Source organism: Parus major, chromosome 21 (assembly GCF_001522545.3).
Source record: "Parus major isolate Abel chromosome 21, Parus_major1.1, whole genome shotgun sequence".
Lineage (NCBI taxonomy): Eukaryota > Metazoa > Chordata > Aves > Passeriformes > Paridae > Parus > Parus major.
In genome coordinates, this window is record NC_031789.1 from 4,136,560 (window position 1) to 4,155,560 (window position 19,001).

General features: G+C 50.5%; 3 protein-coding genes across 5 annotated transcripts in view; 2 read left to right on the plus strand and 1 right to left on the minus strand.

Annotated features, from left to right (window-relative positions):
* LRRC47 (leucine rich repeat containing 47) overlaps window positions 1–4,355 on the plus strand; it is a 5,740-nt gene extending 1,385 nt beyond the window's left edge. Inside the window, exons 2-8 of the mRNA XM_015648024.3 lie at window positions 3–161; window positions 236–679; window positions 1,426–1,542; window positions 1,849–1,964; window positions 2,280–2,382; window positions 2,771–2,860; window positions 3,026–4,355. Of these exons, the coding sequence (XP_015503510.1) occupies window positions 3–161; window positions 236–679; window positions 1,426–1,542; window positions 1,849–1,964; window positions 2,280–2,382; window positions 2,771–2,860; window positions 3,026–3,238 (1,242 nt within the window). The 3' untranslated portion in view covers window positions 3,239–4,355. The remainder of the gene's footprint in view (window positions 1–2; window positions 162–235; window positions 680–1,425; window positions 1,543–1,848; window positions 1,965–2,279; window positions 2,383–2,770; window positions 2,861–3,025) is intronic.
* A 2,694-nt stretch (window positions 4,356–7,049) lies between these two features.
* LOC107213578 lies at window positions 7,050–16,026 on the plus strand. Its single transcript, XM_015648145.3, has 9 exons — window positions 7,050–7,531; window positions 8,113–8,625; window positions 9,507–9,577; window positions 9,970–10,078; window positions 10,213–10,343; window positions 10,745–10,852; window positions 11,752–11,870; window positions 12,647–12,803; window positions 13,264–16,026. Exons 1-9 carry the CDS (start codon window positions 7,065–7,067, stop codon window positions 13,410–13,412), a joined length of 1,824 nt encoding a protein of 607 aa, XP_015503631.1. The 5' UTR covers window positions 7,050–7,064; the 3' UTR covers window positions 13,413–16,026.
* A 474-nt stretch (window positions 16,027–16,500) lies between these two features.
* The window catches only part of TP73 (tumor protein p73), a 30,638-nt gene continuing 28,137 nt past the window's right edge, over window positions 16,501–19,001 (minus strand). For 2 of the 3 annotated variants that reach the window (XM_015648139.3, XM_015648140.3), the window contains exons 13-14: window positions 18,472–18,565; window positions 16,501–16,924 (exon numbers count right to left, since the gene is read on the minus strand). In XM_015648139.3, the coding sequence (XP_015503625.1) occupies window positions 16,604–16,924; window positions 18,472–18,565 (415 nt within the window). In that variant the 3' untranslated portion in view covers window positions 16,501–16,603. The remainder of the gene's footprint in view (window positions 16,925–18,471; window positions 18,566–19,001) is intronic. The other variant, XM_019008756.2, reaches the window with a different exon arrangement.

Here is a 19,001-nt window from a genome sequence, read left to right on the forward strand (position 1 = left end):
AGGAGCTGCTGCTGGCCGGGAACCGGCTGCGGGCGCTGCCCGGCGGGCTCCTGCCCCCCGCGGGACCTCCCGCGCCCTTCCCGCTGCTCAGCCGCCTGGACGCGGCCGACAACGAGGTGGCCGAGCTGGGTGCGGACATCGCGGCGCTGCCGGCGCTCAAGGTGGGAGCCGATCCCGCCGCCCTGCCCGGGTCCCCATCGCGCACCCCTGACCGAACCATCTCTGTCTCCCCCAGAGCCTGGACGTGGCCAACAACCAGCTGCGGGAGCTGCCCGCCGCTCTGGCCGACTGCCCCCGGCTGAAGGAGGCCAACTTCAGGGGCAACCAGCTGAGGGACAAGCGGCTGGAGAAGATGGTCAATGGGTGCCAGACAAAGGCCATTCTGGAGTACCTACGGGCCGGGGGCCGTGGGAAGGGGAAGGCCGAGGGTGCCAGAGAGGACGTCAGGAAGAAGAAGAGGGAGAAGCAGAAGAAGGACAGTGGGGATGGGGAGCAGGATGAGGTGGAAGAGGCGAGCAAGCTGCTGGTGAAGGTTCTGCACGTCTCTGAGAACCCAGCGCCTTTGGTGGTCAAAGTGAGCCCAGGTGTCAAAGATGTTCGAGCCTTCATCGTGTGCTGTGTGCTGAAAGGAGTGAACTTAAAGCCGGGAAATGCTCTCAAGAGGTTCCTGACCATGCAGGTAACAGCTGCAGCCTCGTGATACTCGTTTGGAACAGGAATATTGCTGGCAGAGTTGGAAATAAACTGTTCTAGGCCCCTTCCAGCAGATGTGTTTGTGAAACTTAAGGTGAGCTCCTCACCCAGCAGGTATGAGGGTACAGGGTGAGTGAGTGGTCCCTGCCAGCAGCACATGCCCAGTCAGTCTGAAATCAGCAGAACTGGTTTTTGGGGAAGACCCATCAGAGCTCAGGTATTGCCATAAGGGCACTGGACGCACTCACATTTGTGTTGGGACTGTAACAGCAGCTTGTTAATGCTGTTTAACCTGTTAAAAGCTAAAAATAACCCTGTGTCCATGTGTAGAGATCCCCTGGATTGGCTCCAGCTTCCCTGATCTATGTTAAAACCATGTTTCACACCCAGCTTTGTGACTGAGGTATCCTGCCCACAGACCTATCCCTGGGCCTGCTGTTCACCCGTCCCTTAGGTGGCAGATAGGAGCTGCTTTCAGTTTACCAGATTTGAGTATTTGGGATTGCTTTCTGACATGAAACTTGGTTTCCCTGTGGAGAAATGTGTCACATGTTGTTAGGCTTAGCTGCCTTTGAATTTGTGCTGTAATGGAGATACAGGTGATGGGACGGGCTGTGTTTCAGCCACCTGGCTGGTAGTGCTGCCAACATCAACTATAGAAGAATCTGCACATAGGAGGGATAAATCACATTGATTTTTTGATCTATTTCAATGGCATCCTTTATGTTTCAGACTAAGCTGCATGAGGACATCTGTGAGAAGCGCACAGTGGCCACCATTGCCACCCACGACTTGCAGCTGGTGAAAGCTCCTCTGACATACGATGTTCAACCTCCTGACGAGCTCAAGGTAGGGCTTAAGGGTACTTTTTTACCCCGTAGAGCCTAGAAAACAAACTCCAGGAACTTTAGCAGTTGTACTGATTTCCTTGATGTCCTGGTGTACCTGGTGCCTGGTTTAGTACTAGCGACTGAGTGTGTTTTTCAAGTGTGTGTTACAGCAGTCCATGTGAAATGGAAAGTATTTCCACGCTGAAAAGGGCATGACAACATGCAGGAATATTGTTTAATTATTGAGTTGCTTACAGGGGAGTGTTGTAACCATGGTGTTTGAGAGAAATTGAATTAAAATGTTTTATTTTCCTGTGTGGTGTAGATCATGCCCCTGGGTCGCAAGGAGATCAAGGCAAAGGACCTTCTCCGGCAGCTGCAGCTGGAGGCTGAGGAGCAGCGGAAGCAGAAGAAGCGTCAGAACGTCTCTGGGCTGCACAAGTCAGTACCTTGTGGTTTTCTCACATACATTTAAGTGACTGCACTGGGGGTGTGGCAGATTTAGAACAACGGATAGAAGGGAAGCAGAGAGGATTGAAAGGTGTGTGGTGCACATGCTGTGAGCTAAGGGAATCAGACGTGAGGTAAACTTGACATAGTAGCAAATGGGCTGTAAAGCAGCATGTGGCCCTGCCCTGTGCTGTTCACTGTTTGTGTAGAAATCACACACTAATTCCTTTTTGTCACTATTTCTTGTCATTGTGTCCAGCAGCTTTCTCAGTTGCTCACTTCTTACTGCTTTGTTTCTCATGGCAGGTACCTGCAGCTGCTGGATGGTAAAGACAACTACCCGTGCCTGCTGGATGCTGAAGGTGCTGTGATTTCCTTCCCACCAATAACCAATAGTGAGAAAACAAAGGTACTTCCCATTCATGGAAATACATTAATAACTAAGCAGTGTTTCTTTCTATTGAGAGACATTTAACTCAAAGACATACACAGTTCTGTGAAACTTGTGCTTGTAGTCCAACTATAAACCCTTAAAGCCTGCATCATGTGGGCTCTACTCCCAGATTGAGAGGGATCTGGGAGTTACAGTTTTACTTCTGGAAATCTGTTCCAAAGCACCAGCCTGCCTGTGCAAAGGCTTTGTCAAAGGACAAGAATATTGGTTTTGACTTGTAAAGAACAGCAGAGCTTTGCCCCTGAATTAAACCGAGTGAAAGCCTTCAGCTCTCTGTACTGGGAGGTGTCCAGGGGGCTGTGGGGCTCTGCTCTGACTTGCTTCATCTCTGAAACTCTTGCAGATTAGAAAAGAGACACAGGACCTGTTTCTGGAAGTGACAAGTGATACCAGTTTACAGATCTGCAAAGATGTAATGGACACCCTTATCCTGGTAGGAAGTTCAGGAAAATATCCTTCTGTTCTTGGGGGGGCTCCTACCAAACGTGTCATTGCTCACATGCATTGAGAAGCTGATTTGTGTTTTAGTAGTATTGTTACTCCCTCTCATTCATTCTGTGCCACAGAATTGATGTTCTCTGTATTTTGCTTCTAACAGAAAATTGCAGAGCTGAACAGATCCACCTTGCAGAACAAGGAAGGCTCTGGTTCAGATGTGGAGTTGGACGCTCTCTGTGGACCAGGGAATTTGAACCTGCCCTTGGTAGTGGAGCAGGTGCGAGTGGTGGATACGGATGGGAACTTGAAAGTACTTTATCCTTCAAAAACTGACCTGGCCACAGTTTCCTCTCTGCTGACTGTGATCCGTTAGCAGCTGCCTGAGCTGAAAGAGGATTCCATTTCCTTTTTTTGTTTGTTTTTTTTCCACATATTCAACAATGCAACTGGTGCACAGTGAGATGGTTTGGGTTTTTAAAGAAAAGATGTGGAACATCTTTTGCTGGGAAGGCAATGGCTTCAGAGTTTGATGAGCTACAGCAAGGAGAATTGGGATCTTTCATGCTGAAAAGAGGTCATCCATGTTAGGCCTGAGCAGAAAGAGCAGCATCTTCAAACATGGACTGAAGGCAGAGAAGGTGTAGGATGTCAGAATGCAGTAGAGAAAATCATTACGATGTTTAAAACAAGCACAGTCACATATTTCTGCAAGATCACTTTTTCCTCCTGGTGTTTCATCTGGATCATTATTTTGGCAGCAAAGAAATGCAGTAATTGACAGTGTGGAACTGAGGTCCTCTGCTGGGTACAACCTGGAGTCAGAATGCCAAAGCACTTTGCTGACGTCTCGTTCTGTAGAATTTTATTTTTATCTGGAGTAACTGTGAACATTTAGTTGCTGTCAGAAGCATTTAATTGTTGTCAGAACTTGAGGGATGCGTTTTAACTGACGGTTTCTGTGTTTAGGCATGAGTACAGCTTCCATTTTTAAGGGATTTGTTGAGTCAACTGCAGGGTTTGTGTGTCCCTGTGCATTTCAGGGCCATCCTCCATCCCTGTGGGAATTGTAGTGACCTTGTGTGTGCTCAGAGAGTTACTGTGATTGAGCACTGGCTTTGTTCTTGCTGAGGAGGTTCAGATCTATTTGGAGCTGCCTCCAGCTGACACTGCTGACCTCCTCGTCCCCCCAGAATACAGGCACTGATGCCCAGAGTGACCCTCCTGGAGCTTTTTTCCCCACCCACATATTTTTACCTTCCAAAATACAGGCAGTTGGAGCAGTTCTCATTGAGCAGTCTGTGGGTGACCTATATATGTGGGTGAGCACACATGTGGACTCACTCCTTTCCCTAAGGTGACCCCCAGATTGACTCCCTTCTGGTAAAAATGATATCTCAGAGCTCTAACTGAATGCTGCTGTGTCAAATACATGCCCATATTGGCACTTGCACATGGAATGGAAAAATAAAACAGCTTTTGCAGTCCTGGCACTGTCCCTTGTTTTGGCATTGGTGATGTTGAGTTGTGTCACTTAAAAAAACTTCCCAAAGCAAAAATGGGAATTTATACACTTGTAGGCAAGCCATCCTTGTGCTTCAGGCTTCTCTGGGAAGTCAAGTGTTACTGCAGACCAAGGAATTAAAGTGACTTGTGCTCTGAGTTGGCTGAAACAATTGAATCAGATACTCCCACAGAATATGGTGTCAGTAAAATGAATTTAATTCACTGTAAGGCACCAGCTCTGAGCCCAGAACCCAGAGCCTGAGGCTGGTGATGGGCTCTGGCTCAGCCATCAGAGCCTTTCTATCCTGGAGGAGGTCCTTCTCCTTGCAGGCGATGATGTGCGGCTGTCGCTGCTGAGCAGTGACACCTTGCTACCCTTGTTCTTCAGCATCTGCTGGAACTCCGTCCGCTCATTAATGATTTTCTGAAAATCAGCAACATGTAAAGAGGTGGGAAGGCTGAGAGAAGCACTGCAAAGTGTTCTCTTACCTCAGCAGTTCCTTCCTGGCTGCTGGAAGCTGTTTGGAAGAGCCACATACCTGCATTGCCTCCAGCACCTCGTTGTCTGTGAGCTCGGCCGAGGGGCTCTGGATGCCCTCCACGCTGAACGTAGCCTGGATTATTTTGTTTCGATACCTTTCAAACTTAGGGTAAAAGAGGAGAGCAGGTGTGTTCAGTCTTTATGTGCAATTCCTTGGCATCTGCATGGACTTATGGAGACTGTGCTGTCAGGCTTGGGCAAAAGACTAGTGAATGATGATGTGGAAAGTGTTTACTGTGAAATTACAGGCAGTTTGGGCTTCACTGAAAGTGCTGTGGTAATTATGTGGGTCTAGATGGGCCAAGGCACATCTGCCTGCAAGAGATGACTTTAAGGTGGTTCTTGTTACCTTGGGTCTGGAAGGATGTTAGAAATCTGGTGATGTGCCTCAACTGAACTCATTTCTCAAGGGTTTCTGGTATCTGAGGTCTGTTTTCTTTTTAAGTGGCACAAGAGCTGCCTGCTCCACAGCTAGAAAGCAAAGGGACTGAGATTCCCAAGTGTGCCAAGTGGGGGACAGGGCTCTGAGCTGAAAGAGGCCATGCTTACCTTGCTGCTGATGTGCTCCAGTGCCACTCTAGTTTGCAGCTCCTTGTGCTGCAGTGCCTCAGCCTGGCTCTGGATCTCCTTCTGGGCCTGTTTCTGTTCCAGGAGGTGAAGGTGGGTGTTCACAACCTCGGCCTGCAGCTGGCTGATTTTCCCCTGTAACTCACTGATGATCTCCTTCTGCTCAGCCAGCTGGGATTCCTGTTCTCTAACAACCTGAGCAGATACAGAAATCCAGCTGTCACTGGGGAGAAAAAAGTGAACAAGTTTGGCCTCATTTTCCCGCTATTTGGTCCAAATGCTTTCTGGGCAGAATCTATGGAATAAGAATCTCACTTGTACTGGTAGCTGTTATTATTTGTTGTTTTCTCTAAAACTACTTGGATTGAGTAGGGGTTTTGTATGCCAAACTCCACCAGCCCTAAAATCAGCCCAATGAAGCAGAAATTACCACTTTTCTGTATAGACTTTACACTAATTCACCTGTTGAAGATTCCGGTTCTCCTCCTCCATCATCACCGTGATTTCTTCCTGCCTCTGTTCTTCTGTCAGGCTGAAAAACTGGAAGGAAAATACTCTACACTTCAGTTTTGAAGCTACAGGTGCCCTGTGCCTGTGAGAGAGGGACATGTTGCAAAAATGCCAAATTCCCAGCTGCCATGTCTCCTGCTAGCCATGGCCACCATGCTCTTGGGCCATACCTTGTCAGACAAAGCTTGGAGCTGGACTTCTCGCTCTCTGAGCTGCTTCTGGAGAAATTCCTTTTCAGATCTGATTCTCCTAAGCTCGGATTCTTGGATCTCCATCTGTCTTTGCAAGGAAGAGATCGCACCTGTAAAGTGGGAGAGTACTCTGTTAGCAAAGGAGATCCCTGCTGAATGCTCTGTGGCTGCTTTTTTCAGGTAAGCGTAAACAAAACCACTGTGGGAACAGTCTGGGAACAGACTTGGGTCACATTAATGCTGCAGCCATAGTGATTCTGGGTGATAATGTGGTTTGTGGTGCTTTGCTGGGATGTGGGTTTGTACAGCCTGGACAAGAAAAGGTTGTTTCACTTCAGGGTGACCTAACTGTGACCTTCCAGTACCACAGGGAGCCGACAACAAAGTTGGAGAGAGACTGTTTGCAAGGACCTGGAGTAACAGGACAAGGGGGGATAGCTTCACACTGATAGAGAGCAGAGTTAGATGGGATATTAGAAAAAATTCTTCCCTGGGAGGGTGGGGAGGCCCTGCCCCATCCCTGAAAGCGTGCAAGGCCAGGTTGGATGGGGCGTGGAATAACCTGGGATAGGGGAATGTGTCCCTGCCCATGGCAGGGGGTGGGATTGGGTGATTTTAAGGTCCCTCCAACCCAAACCATTTTGTGATTCCACATGTATTAAACAACCCGACTTTGTGCGAGGATATGCAGTGTCACTCTGCTCAGGGCTTTCTCTGCTGGGTTTTCTCATGTTCTTCACTTCCAAGGGGAGAAAAAAAAGTGTTTTCAGAACAAATGGCTTTTCAGCTTGTGAGCAACACCCTACTATGTTTTCAATGTCAAAGGAGCTGAACTGAATGAGACCTAGGCAGGTAAAGGTGTGCGCTGGTCACCTCCCACGGTACCTATGGCCATGTTGTGGTCATCCTTGGCTTTCCGCAGCTCCTGCTGGAGTTGTTCCATGATTTCGGTGGGCGCCGGTCCCTGCGAGCCGCCACAGGCTTCCATCGCCCGGGGCTGGGGCCGGGCCGGGGCCTCTCCCGGCGCCGCGGGGCTCGGAGCGGGGCCGCTGCCGGGCAACGGCGTGAGGCGGGCGGGCCTTCCGCTTCCGAGTCAGCGGGGCCGGGCCATGGGGCGGAGGAGGAAGACGCTGCACGACTACGCGGCCGAGTTCTCGGAGCTGTCGGTGCGGCGGGAGCCGGCGGGGCCGAGCGCGCCGGGCCCGGCCGTTGCCGTGGAGACGCTGTTCTGCACCCCGTGCCAGCTGCCCCTCAGGGTGCGCCGCGACCGCATCCTGGAGCACCTCAGCTCGGGCCGCCACTGCCGCAACAGCCGCCTGCTCCGGCAGCTCGGCCTGCGCGCCCCGGGGCTCCGGTGAGGGACCGACCGCTGCTCGGGCTCAGCCGGCCTTTCCCTGCCTCACCCGCCTCCTCTCAGTCTCACCCGACCGACCGCTGCTCGGGTTCATCCGGCCCTTTCTCCCTCACCCGACCCCAGAACTGTGTCCCCAGCTGGATCGGAGCAGTCCCCCTGTGCTGGGCACTGCTGAGGCCCAGCGAGTGCCGTGTCCAGTTCTGTCCCTCACTGCAAAAGAGACATGAGGAGCTGGAGTGTTCCCCATGGAGCTGGGGAAGGCTCTGGGAATCACTTCTATCCGAGGAGTGACTGAGGGAGCTGTGTGTGGCACTTAGTGCTGTGGTTTAGTTGACAAGGAGGTGTTCAGTCAAAGGTTTGCTCTGATGATCTTGGAGGTCCTGTCCAACCTTAATGATTCTTTAATTATCTGTCTCATCTGACCCCACTCAAGAAACACTTGGACAACATCTTCAGACATATGGTGATCTTCTTGGGGTGTTTTTATGCAGCGTGTTCTTCTCAAGAGTTGGATTTGATGATCTTTGTGGGTCCCTTCCAGCTCAGGATATTCTCTTATTCTCTGATCTCTGTCTCCCCAGCTCTGCAGGTCCTGACTCCAACCTGAGCCTGCCCCTGCCACTCGGCGTGCCCTCCTTGCTCTCCCATCCCTCCTTCCTCATCACCACTGGATCCAGCACCAGCTACAGCATGGTCCCATCCCCGCCCTCCTACCACAAACTGCTGATTCCCCACCGCCCCATTCCCACCACACACAGGGACGACCCAACGCCCTCCACCTCTCGCAGCCACCCCTCACCGCTGGCCACCTTCCACACCAGGATTGAACCTCTTGGCCAAAGTGGGCCCACACCTGATGCCTCCAACAGCCCGATGCCCCCCTCGTGTCATGGTAGCAGTGGCCTCGTGCTCTTTGGTGCGGGGCTCGTGAGCAAAGCCTTGTTGCAAAGCTTGCTGGAGGAGACGGGCTGCTGCCTGCTGTACGTGGTGGAGGATTGGCCAGAGGAGGTGGAACGTGCCTTCGGCACCGAGGTCCCGGCCAGCACCAGGGTGCTGCGGCAGCAGGACACCGCCGTCGCTCTCGGTGATCCGCGGTACTGACGGCTGTGAGCTCCCGTGTGGGGCTCTGCCCAGGGCAGGGGGTTCCATACAAGCCTTGCCTTCCCCTCTGGGAAACTGTAGCAGCCCCAGGCTGTGCCTCTGGCCATCCGTGTGGGAGTGAGGGGCCCTTTTGTCACCTACCCACGGAGTCTCTGAGAAGCTTAACTGGGTTTACATACCCCGATTAATGGAGACTTGGAGGTGTTCAGTTACAGGGAGTTTTGTTAAGAAATATAAAAAGACCATTTTCCTCCATTCCCACAGAATAATAAATGATGCCTTCCCTGATACCTGCCAGTTTTCCTGTCTCAGAGCAGTCAGCTGAGTTTGGTGACTCTTGGAACTCTGAGATAAGCGAGGGTTGGTGTAAATAGGAAAGGTTGCAGCCTTTTGCTGCACAGTTGAACTGAACAACTGTAACATCACTAAAGTGCTGTTGCCATCAGGTCTAAAATATTGCAAGAGGAAAAGGCAGAGGTTTTAGGAAAGGCTGATTTGATACTAGGAAGTAAAGAATCACAGGAAGCTAATATGCGTTGATCAGCATCTCTACCACATAAATACTTCAGATTTCACTGTGTGTGTTAACTGGATTAAGGATTTAAATCCTTTTTGAAGGAAACCTTTAAAAGTCTTTCTCCTTGAAGATGCAGGAAAAGCAGTGCAATTCCTTTGTGCCACTAGTAATTTTAATCTTTGTCTGTCACTTTATATATCATCTTTGAAGCAGGCACTGAGTTCCTTCTATAACCCAGCTGGCTCTTCCAGAGCAATGGGGTTTTAGGGTTTTTTAACTGTAACCAAATTGAGCTTTTGAGCAGTGTTTGATCTAGTGAAAACCTCATCCTCACTGAAGATCTCTTGATTCCTGCAGAGTCTCTGGAGTCATTATTTGTTCCCCACCTTATGAAGCCCCTGAGATGATAAGAGATGCCTTACGAGCAGGTAAGAGGAGCAGCTGCACATTCAGCTTTTCCCTGTGCCTGTTGATGTACACTTGTGAGTGTGTTTGTGTTTCAGCAGCAGCCCTGGAGCTGTGCAGGCTCTCTAATTGTGTCATTACAGTGACTGAGATCACTGCTGATGTGAGTGGCTGGACACCAGTGGAGTTTGTACTGTGCTGCTTCTAGTATGACTGAACAGTGTCTCATCCTAAAATCCCACCAGGCCTCACAGAAAAGCTGTCACCAAAACTCCTGGGGTCTGGGACAGCTGAAACCACAGCAGGCAGGCAGAAGGGGGTAAATGCCATCAAAACCAGAAATGTCACAAGCAAGATCAAGGGGTTTGTGCAGCTGTGTCTCCTCTGAGCCCTGTGTGTGTCCTGTTTTGCACAGGTAAAGGTGTGTTCTGCGAGGGGCTGCCCAGCTTGGACAGACAGACAGCAGAAGCCTGTTTTGATGAGGCCAGCAGGTGTGGGAGGCCACTTGTGTGTGGGTTCTACAAGTAAGACCAGTGGTTTTCCTGTGATTAATTCTTGATAAAATCACGTGTCTGGAAGCAGCACTGATTCCTGAGGCTTTCCTGAGTTTGTCCTTAAATCAGCTTGGTTTCACCTCATTCCTTGTTTCCCTTGTAAGGCGCTTTGACCCAGCCCTGCAGTTCTTGTACAAGAAGGTGCGGGACAGCCAGGTGCTGGGCAGGATCCACCGGATATCCACCATCAGCAGCCTCTATCCAGCAGCCTCTCTGAGCCTGCTGAAAGCCTCAGGTACCCAGCAGGTTCCTGCTGAAGAGTCTAGGCTTGACTCAGAGTCATGGAATGGTTTGGGGGGGAAAGGACCTTTAAGCTCATCTGTTCCACCCCTTGCCATGGGCAGAGACACGTGAACCAGACCAGGTTGATCCAAAACCTGTCCTGCCTGGCCTGGAAGTGTTTCTGTGTTCTGTGGGAATTCCCCTGAGTTTGTATAGCCTTAAGATCCATGGGGAGGAGTGTTTTTTGACGAGTGTTTTCTTTACCAGACTTCATTTCTGTGCATGTTTTTTGTTCCTTTACTATTAGTTTCTTCACTGTGGGGGCTTTTTATATCATCTCTGTGCAGTTCAGAAATGTTCATTGGCTGTGGGTTTCAATATGGAGACCTTAACACTCAGATTTGGTTCTTCCAGGTGGCATTTTTTATAACGCTGCTGTGCATGACATAGATCTTATCAGTTTGTTGTTGGGAGAGAGTGTGCCAGATACAGTATTTTCCCTGGGCCATGCCTTCTGTGCAGGTAAGGATGAGTCTTTTGATGGTTTATTGGGTACCTCTGGACTTCAGTGTTAAAACTGGGAAGAAAGAAGGAACGAGAGCATGTTAGCCATGACATAGTTGTTCCATCATGGAGCAGTTGAGTAAACAGGCTGGTGAAACAGAAGGCAGTTTCCTTGGGGGCACTTGATGAAGATCTCTGAATCTGGTGAATCTCCTGCTGATGTGAAGCAGGACATCATTGAACATTACTCTGCAGGACAGCAGGTTTGGAGCCAGAGTGCAGAAAATACTGAGCAAAGATTTGAGCCCACAAGAATGTCAATGAAATGTTAATTCTGTGCTTTCTCTGGCCCTTCCCTGTGGATCCCAGCACAAAGCTGTGTGTTTGCTCTGGGTCATGTTGGGCTGACATGCATGCTCTGGGTTACCACACTCATTTAAATGAACCATAAAAGGTGGAAGCTGCCATTTTTTAAATGGAAATGCAGAGTTTTAATTAAGGTAATTGCAGCAGCTGCCAAGCTTGGCTGGCTGGGGTGAGGAGGGGCAGGATGCAGCGCTCTCCTCCGTGGCACAGCATTGAAATGCAGCAAAGAAGAGCCCTCCAGGAAGGTTCTGTACCCTCTGCCTTGCTCCAGCAACGTGCTGGAAGTTGCCTGATCCTGGAAGCAGAGGTGGGTGCCCTCATTAGGGAGAGCTGCAGGCTGGGAAGGTGGAGTTGTGCCTGGGGCTGTGTGTTCCTGCAGAACTGCCTGTTCTTCATCAGGAATCCTGCTGAAGCAGCTGGAGTGCTGTCATCAGGGTCTCCTGTGGGAAGGTGTCATGAAGCCAGTGTCAGCTCCCGAAGGAAGAAGTTTGTAGCTGCAGAATGTGCTGGTTTGCTGTTCCTGGGGTGAGCCAGGCCTGTTTTGTTCCCAGACATGGGCTGCCTGAGGGATGTGGACACGGTTGCCATTAGCATGAAGTTCCCCAGTGGGGCCATTGTCACTCTGGATGTCAGCCAGCACTGCACCAGGAGCTGTGACCAGCGGATGGAGGTGGGGTCCTGCTGCTCAGTCAAGTCTGTCTTGGCTCCACAGCCCAGCACAAGTTTTCCCCTCTGAGTGTGCCTGCAGCACATTTCCCAAAACCTCTCTATAACAGAATCATAGAATCACTGAGGTTGGAAAAGACCTCCAGGATCATCAAATCCAACCTGTGACCAATCCCCACCTTGTCACCCAGAGCAGAGCTCTGAGTGCCCCATCTGTTTGTTGGGCTGTTGCCTCAGCAGCAGTGGCTTCTTGTCCTTATTCAATCTACAACCCATTTTCTCTTTTCTCACCCAAATTTTCCCTCTGTTCCATGCATTTTGTGATGTTATGAACTGCATGAATCATACCATAGCAGGATCTGGTGCCTGCTCTCCTGAGGCTGAAAGCAGATTTCCTTTGTCCTTTCCAGAGTGGTTTCAGGTGTGTAGCAAGAGTTCAGCATATTGAAGGGGAAGAAGAGTACAAATTCCTGCATTCGTGAATAATTACAGCTGTGGGGGCTGGTCTTGGGGAGGAATTTCTGTTAAACACTTAGAAAAGGGGCTTTGCTCAGGTGAGGTACCCCACACAAGTGGAAGCCACTGTACTGCAGCACATCCATGGTGTTTCTGCTGTGTCTGATCCAAACCATGTCTGGCTGGGGCAAGTGTGACTCCTCATTTCAGACCTTTTGTCTTGATTTTACAAACCAGGGCTTCTCTAACCTGGCCAGGCATGCAAGATTGAAAATGTGATAACTTAGAAATGTTCTTTCTTCCCTGTTTTGCTCCTTCCCTCAGGTTCATGGGTCTCAAGGGACATTAAGGGTGGACAACCAGAACCCCCTGGGCATCACAGAGCATGGGACTTCTGTGTCCATCTGTCCCCAAACCCAAGCTGAGCGCTACAGAGATGCATACAGGGAGCTCTTCCGGCACTTTCTGAGAACCCTGAAAGGTGGGACAAGGCTTAAATTGATGGCTGGTGTTGCTTTGGATTGGCTTTGTTGGGGGATGCACTGTGTCAGGTCATTGGGATGGGTGGGGGATGATCTGAAACTCTGTGCTGGGAAGAAATGAGAGTTGGGAGGGGAAATTGCCTTGGACCTTACTCTCTTTTGTGATGAAAGCAGCTGTTTGTGACAGCCAGGAGACCCTTGTCTGGGGTTCTGGCTGCCCAAGAAGGGATAAAAATCACAGAATCATGGAGAGGGTTGGGTAGGAAGAGGCTTTGAAGATCATCTAGTCCAAGTAATTTTGTTCAGCAGCATTTCAGTTGTTGTGGCTGCTTTGACAGGGCAGGAGGAGGGGCTGAAATGTTTTAAATCCTGCGGCTGCAGCACCAGAAGCTGCTGTGGTGGGATCTGTGCTCACAAGGGACCATGGGTTCCATGCAGGCCTTTGTTCCTGTCCCACAGGCCAGGAGCTCCCCATGGTCACCAAGGAGCAGTTCCTCTGGACGATCCAGGTCACTGCAGCAGCTGAGCAGTCCTGGAGGAACAGATCTGCTGTGGATTTGCACAGCAGTGCCACGGATCTGGCTGGAGTCAAGGCTGAGCTCGTGTGACAGCCTTGGATCATGGGGAGGATTTCTCACCCAGTGCCTCAACAGAAGCCTGGATGGCAGTTTTGATGTTCCCACTGGGAATGTCCAGCAGACAGAGGCACTTCTGAACCAGGAGCACTTGGTGCTGGGGCAGTGCAGGGTTCCTACCACATCAGCCAGAGCCTGCAAGAAATTCTGTGTGGTTTCATCCAGGTGGCTTTTCCTCCTAGAGAGTGCTGCTGGCTGTGGAGCTCTGCTTTCCTGGGAGAAGAGTGATGTTCCTTGGGCTAGGCAAGGTGGTGTAGGACCACCAATAGCTGGGATGAGGGAGAAGTCTCCCTTTGGAGAGGGAACAGCCACTGCCTGCCTGGAGAAGTCACAAGCAGGCGCCTTCCCAGCAGTGTGACAAGTGAGGTGATGTAATGCTCAAAAAACCACAAGAGCATCTGGTCTGTGAATATGGATATATGGAAGAAATTCTTCCCTTGGAGGGTGGTGAGGGGCCGGAGTGGATTTCTCTGAGAAACTGTGGCTGCCCCATTCCTGGAAGTGTTCAAGGCCACTTTGGACAGGGCTTGGAGCAAGCTGGGATAGTGGAAGGTGTCCCTGCCCATGGCAGGGGGTGAGATGGGACGAGCTTTAAGGTTCCTTCCAAACAAACCAATCGGGATTCCACGGTCCTGTTTAGGACACAGGCCCCAGCAGAAGGCAGAGCCACAGGCCAGTCAGTGTTTCTGCCAGGAGCTTTGGACCTTTGTCATGTGTGGAGCTCTCTGCAGGTGTGTGGCTCTGTTTCTGTATGCCTGCCACATGCCAGTTTTCAAGATCTTTCAAAACCTTTTTTTTTTGTATTTTTACTGAATTACAACAACATTCTTGATGTCTTCCATTTCAAGGCATTAGTTTATAAACTTCTTGCAAGGACCTTTAGTTCAATCAATTTCCAGTTGCTACCTATGGAATATATACTCCTAAAACTAGAAATAATGGTGAATTTGTGTTCTCTTTGGGAAACTGTTTTTAACAGCGTAATTTTTCAAGCTCAGAAAAACTGTGTCTTAATGCATTCTCCATTTAATTCACTATTTTTTAGCCATTTCTTGAAAAAAAAAAAAAAGTTTTATGTATCTGGAAGCTGCTTTTTGCCTCTCTGTACTCACTGTAGAAGTTTAGTACTCAATGGTGGGTTTCTTTTTCATTTCAGTAGCTTCAGGTCCTTTGAGGCCCTACAGGTGAAGGTTTACTCTGGGTGAGGAAGGCACTTTCTGTCCAGTTTTAATTTACAGATGCAGCAATTGCCACATGTGCTTTTATTGTGTTAAAAACAAACAAACAAACAAAAAAACCCCAAAACAAAACAGAAGAGAAACCACAGCTATAAAAATAACACAATTTCCAAAGATAACATTACAAAAAATACAATTTCTACCACAGAGTGATCCATTAATACTGCTGGGAACAGCCCCAGGAATGCTGGAAATGTGAGTGGTTGTTGCAAAAGCTTTAAAGCATTAAAGTGCTTTACTGAGCCATTTCTTGGGGACACAGATTCACTGTCAGCCATGCCAGGGGACTTCCCAGTCCCTGTGGTGTGAGGGGTGGGATGGCCTCAGGGATTGTGACTGCACCTGCAGCTCACCAGCACCCGAGGGAGAGGAGGGACAGGAGGTCACCTCTGTGTGCTGAAGGCTTGGAGCTGCTGTGGGACACCCAGAGAGGGCCTTGGAGGAGGGTCCCAGGCCCAGGGCTGTGAGTGCAGCACATCCAGCGGTCACACTTCTGTCACCCTTGGAGAGGGAACAGCCACTGCCTGCCTGGAAGAGAAGTCACATCTCGGGTGAGCCCTAGTGGGACTTGAGCTCTTCTGCTCTTGCTTAGAGGGTCCAGGGCTTTGGGAAGGGCACCCAGCCCCCTCCCCAGCCTGGGGGTGATGGGAAGCGGGTGCAGGGCTGTCTTTGGAGGCCTCCAGAGGGAGAGTGCAGCAGTGGGAATGTGCTGGATGGCATCATCTGTGCAGGTTTCCTCAGGTTGCCTAAAATCTCAAGTGACTCAAGGCTGAGGGGGGAGATGCAGCAGCTCCCTGCCCTCCCTCCCACAGCAACAGCTCCTGTGACTTCCAGTGCCTTTCCAAGACCTGGTGTGGGACACTGCCTTCCCAAATGTGTAGGGAATAAACATTCAGGGAGGGAGCACATCTATGAGTGTCCTTGCTTTCTGTGAAGGCTTTTTTCCCTGTCTGAATCAACAGAGAAATTACAGCTGGGAGAAATGACCAGGAACAGAAGAGAATTGGGCAGCCAGTCCATGCTGTCCTCCTGAAAGATGGAATTTACACCATGGCATTCCAGCTTGTCAGGTCTGACCTGTCAACAAAACTCCCCAAGGGAGCAAGGAGGGATTATTCAGACCTCTGACTTCTCAGGACAATCACTGGCTTTCTCCCTCCACAACTGCATGCAAGAGATTCAGAGGAGGAAAAAAAAATGAGTTTTGAATAGATAAGACTGGAGACAGGCTTCTCTGCATGTTTACATGCTACAACATGAAATTAATTTAGTTGACACTGCAGTATCTCAGGAGTCAGTATCAATTTTTATAGCTTACATGAAAATAAATCTTTTTCCTTACAGCACAATGAGCTTACTGTATGTACATTCTGTTTATATACACCAACCTTTAAGTACAAGAACACATTGGTAATGGACAAACAGGGCCTTTCTGGCTCTACAGAGCGCTGAGGGAAGGGATGCGTTTGGCAGTCCATGGAAAAGCAGGATGTGGCTTCACACCAGTCCCTGGCAATGCCTGCACAGGTCAGGGCTGAGTCCGTGTTGCAGTGACAAAGCCCTCTCAGTTTGGGACACCACAGAGAACATGGACAATGAGCAGGGATGAGAAAAACGTGCTGTCCTTACACGGCTGGATGCAGGGATGCTCCAGGAAAACACAAACCAGACAGTGCCTCCTGTGCCACTGGCAGGCAGAAATCCTGCTCCGGCTGCTGAGCTGGCTCAGCTGCCCTCCTCCTTTTCTTCGTCCTCCTCCTCACCTCCAGTTTCCTCCCCAGGGCAGGCACCTCCTGCCTGGCTCAGGGCCTGCAGTTCTCCTGGATAACAAAATTAAACTTCTCCAGGTGCCCAAGGCTGCAAATACATTTCAGGGGGGCGCGGTTTGTCACCCCACCGGTGTCTCGCTGCCACCTCTGGAGCCCCTCAGTTGATCTCTCCCTCCGTGAACTCCTCCTTTATGGACTGTTTGCGGGATTTGCAGTCCGGGAGGTCGAAGCCGAAGTCGGCCCAGTCGTCGGCCGCGCCGCGGTTGGGGATGGTGATGGTGTGGCGCACGCGGAAGTGCACGGCCTCCATCACCCGCTGCCGCTGCAGCTCGCCCGAGCTGCCGATGGAGATGGTGGAGGCGTTGCTGCTGGAGCGGATCAGCTGCTGGGCCCCGTAGTCGTGGCTCTGCTTGAGCTCCTGCAGACCCCGCCAGATGATCATCCGGTACTGCTCCGGGATCTTCAGTGCTCCGAGATCCTGCAAGGACAACACGGCTGAGGCACGGCTGGCAGAGATGTGCCTGTACCAGCAGGACAGAGCCCTGGACCCCCGGGTCACGCTTTTGGGGGGGACACATGGGCACGATGCCCAACGGAGCGGGGCTGGACCTTCTGCCGTGGTCATGGGTGCATCATCCCCTGGGTTATTTCTTGTTTGTAACCCAGTCACTCAACCGCGTCTCTGCAGGTTGGAGACCTTTCATTATTGTTTTGGGAGGGGCTCACATCAAACTGATGTGGAAATGGAAGGGAAGGAAGGGATCATTCCCCTCGGACACAGGTTGCAGAGCAGCGTGTGGAGCATCCTTGTGCCTGTGCACTTGGGATGGCCCCTGCTCTGGCCCTGGCCCAGGAGGCTGGAGCAGCACCAGCATCGAGCATTGAGGTGGGTGACACCAGGAGAGGTGGGTGACCTCAGACTGGGGACACACACCAGCACAGGGGGGAGCTGCCAGGGATCCATGTTAATGCCAACACAGAGACTCACGGGAGTGTTAACTGGAGCAGACAGCGAGTATGCAATTAGTAGCTACAAATGCCGACTCAGACACACAGCTCTGCCCTGACACAAGTTTTGGTGATTCCTAAACATTTCCTTGGACAGCTGACACACGGTCATGGAGTTAGTTCAGCAAATGGTGCAAAACCAGGCTCAGGTTACACAACTGGCCCCAGCCACCAGTGACAAATCATCATCTCTCCTGCAGGATGTTGTAGCTGGCAGGTAGAGACACTGCTACACTTGCCTGGGGCAAAACGGGGTCAAAACAGGGTTGGGCAGGAGTTCTGTCTCAGCCAAAACACAAACTCCAGGATTTACAGGGCTTGCCACAGCTCAAAGGGTTCAGGATTATTTTTTGTTTTCCCTTTTCTTGTTCCTCTGATGGGCTGTGGAAGCCCTGGCTCCAGTGCTGCCCCTGTTACCAGCACCACAGTGTGGCAGCTGCAGAGGCTGATGCTCTGGGCACACACAGGTATTTCCAGCATCCCCTCCATGCTTTTTCTGACACCTTTTGCCTGACCTCGGCTATTTTGTACCAGACTTCCCTTAATAAAAATGCCCTGGGCTCAACTCCCTTGTTTCAGCCTTTTTCATCTTAAAGATTAGCAGGGGAAGAGGTGAGACCAGATTAAATCTCCCTGAAGTGCAGTGGGGTTCCCTGCTGGCTCCGTGGGAGTTGTGGTGTTCCATTGAGCACCTCAGCAGTGTTCTCTGTTAGGTGGAAAATGTCCCTGAGCTCTGGCCTGGGAATCTTTAATCTCTCTTGTTTCTGAGAGTGGAGGAAGCAGCTGAGGCTGGCTGTGGTTTTTTGGGACTGGCTGTGATTTTTATCAAGGCCTGAGCTATAGCCTCTGAAGGACCATCAAGGGGACAGGAATGACAGGCATTGATCCTGGGAGCACATGTTCTGTGTGAGGGGTTGGGGCACAGGTTTCCCTTCCTCCAAAACAGTTTGGTTTTGCTTTTCAGACCAACAGCTGCTGGAAACAAGTGGTAAGAACAGATCTCCCCAAAGCATTTACCTCTATGGATAGGTTCTGCAGGTGGTAAATATTCTGTAACCCTTGTGAGGTGAAATAGTCGATGCAGTTTGGACACCCCAATCCTGTTAAAAAACTGCAGAGAAAGTTTGGAAAATAAAGTGGCATTAAGTTCTCATGAACAACAGCTGTGTCCCATCTCTGTGGGACAGACCATGTCATGTGGGGGATGTAGACAGCTCCACTGCCACTAAGGTGAAAGCAAAATGTGGGGTTATGTTCATTCCTAAAACTACAGATGTTTTTCTCCTGATTGTCTGAGATTTTAGCTCAGAACCCATATAGGGAGGGAGCTCAATCTTCTGGGGAGGGGGATCAGGGCATGCTCTGGGCTCTGCCCTGTGTGGATGCTGGCCCAAGGTCTGTCAAAGCATCCATGGTCTTTTTAAAGGCCAAAACGTTAAAAACCTGCAGAGCTGTTAATGCATTTCTGATTGAAATATCCACATGGACCCATTTCCAGGTGTTGCTGGAAGGGAAAGGGGAAGCTCATAAAGCCACATGCCATTGGA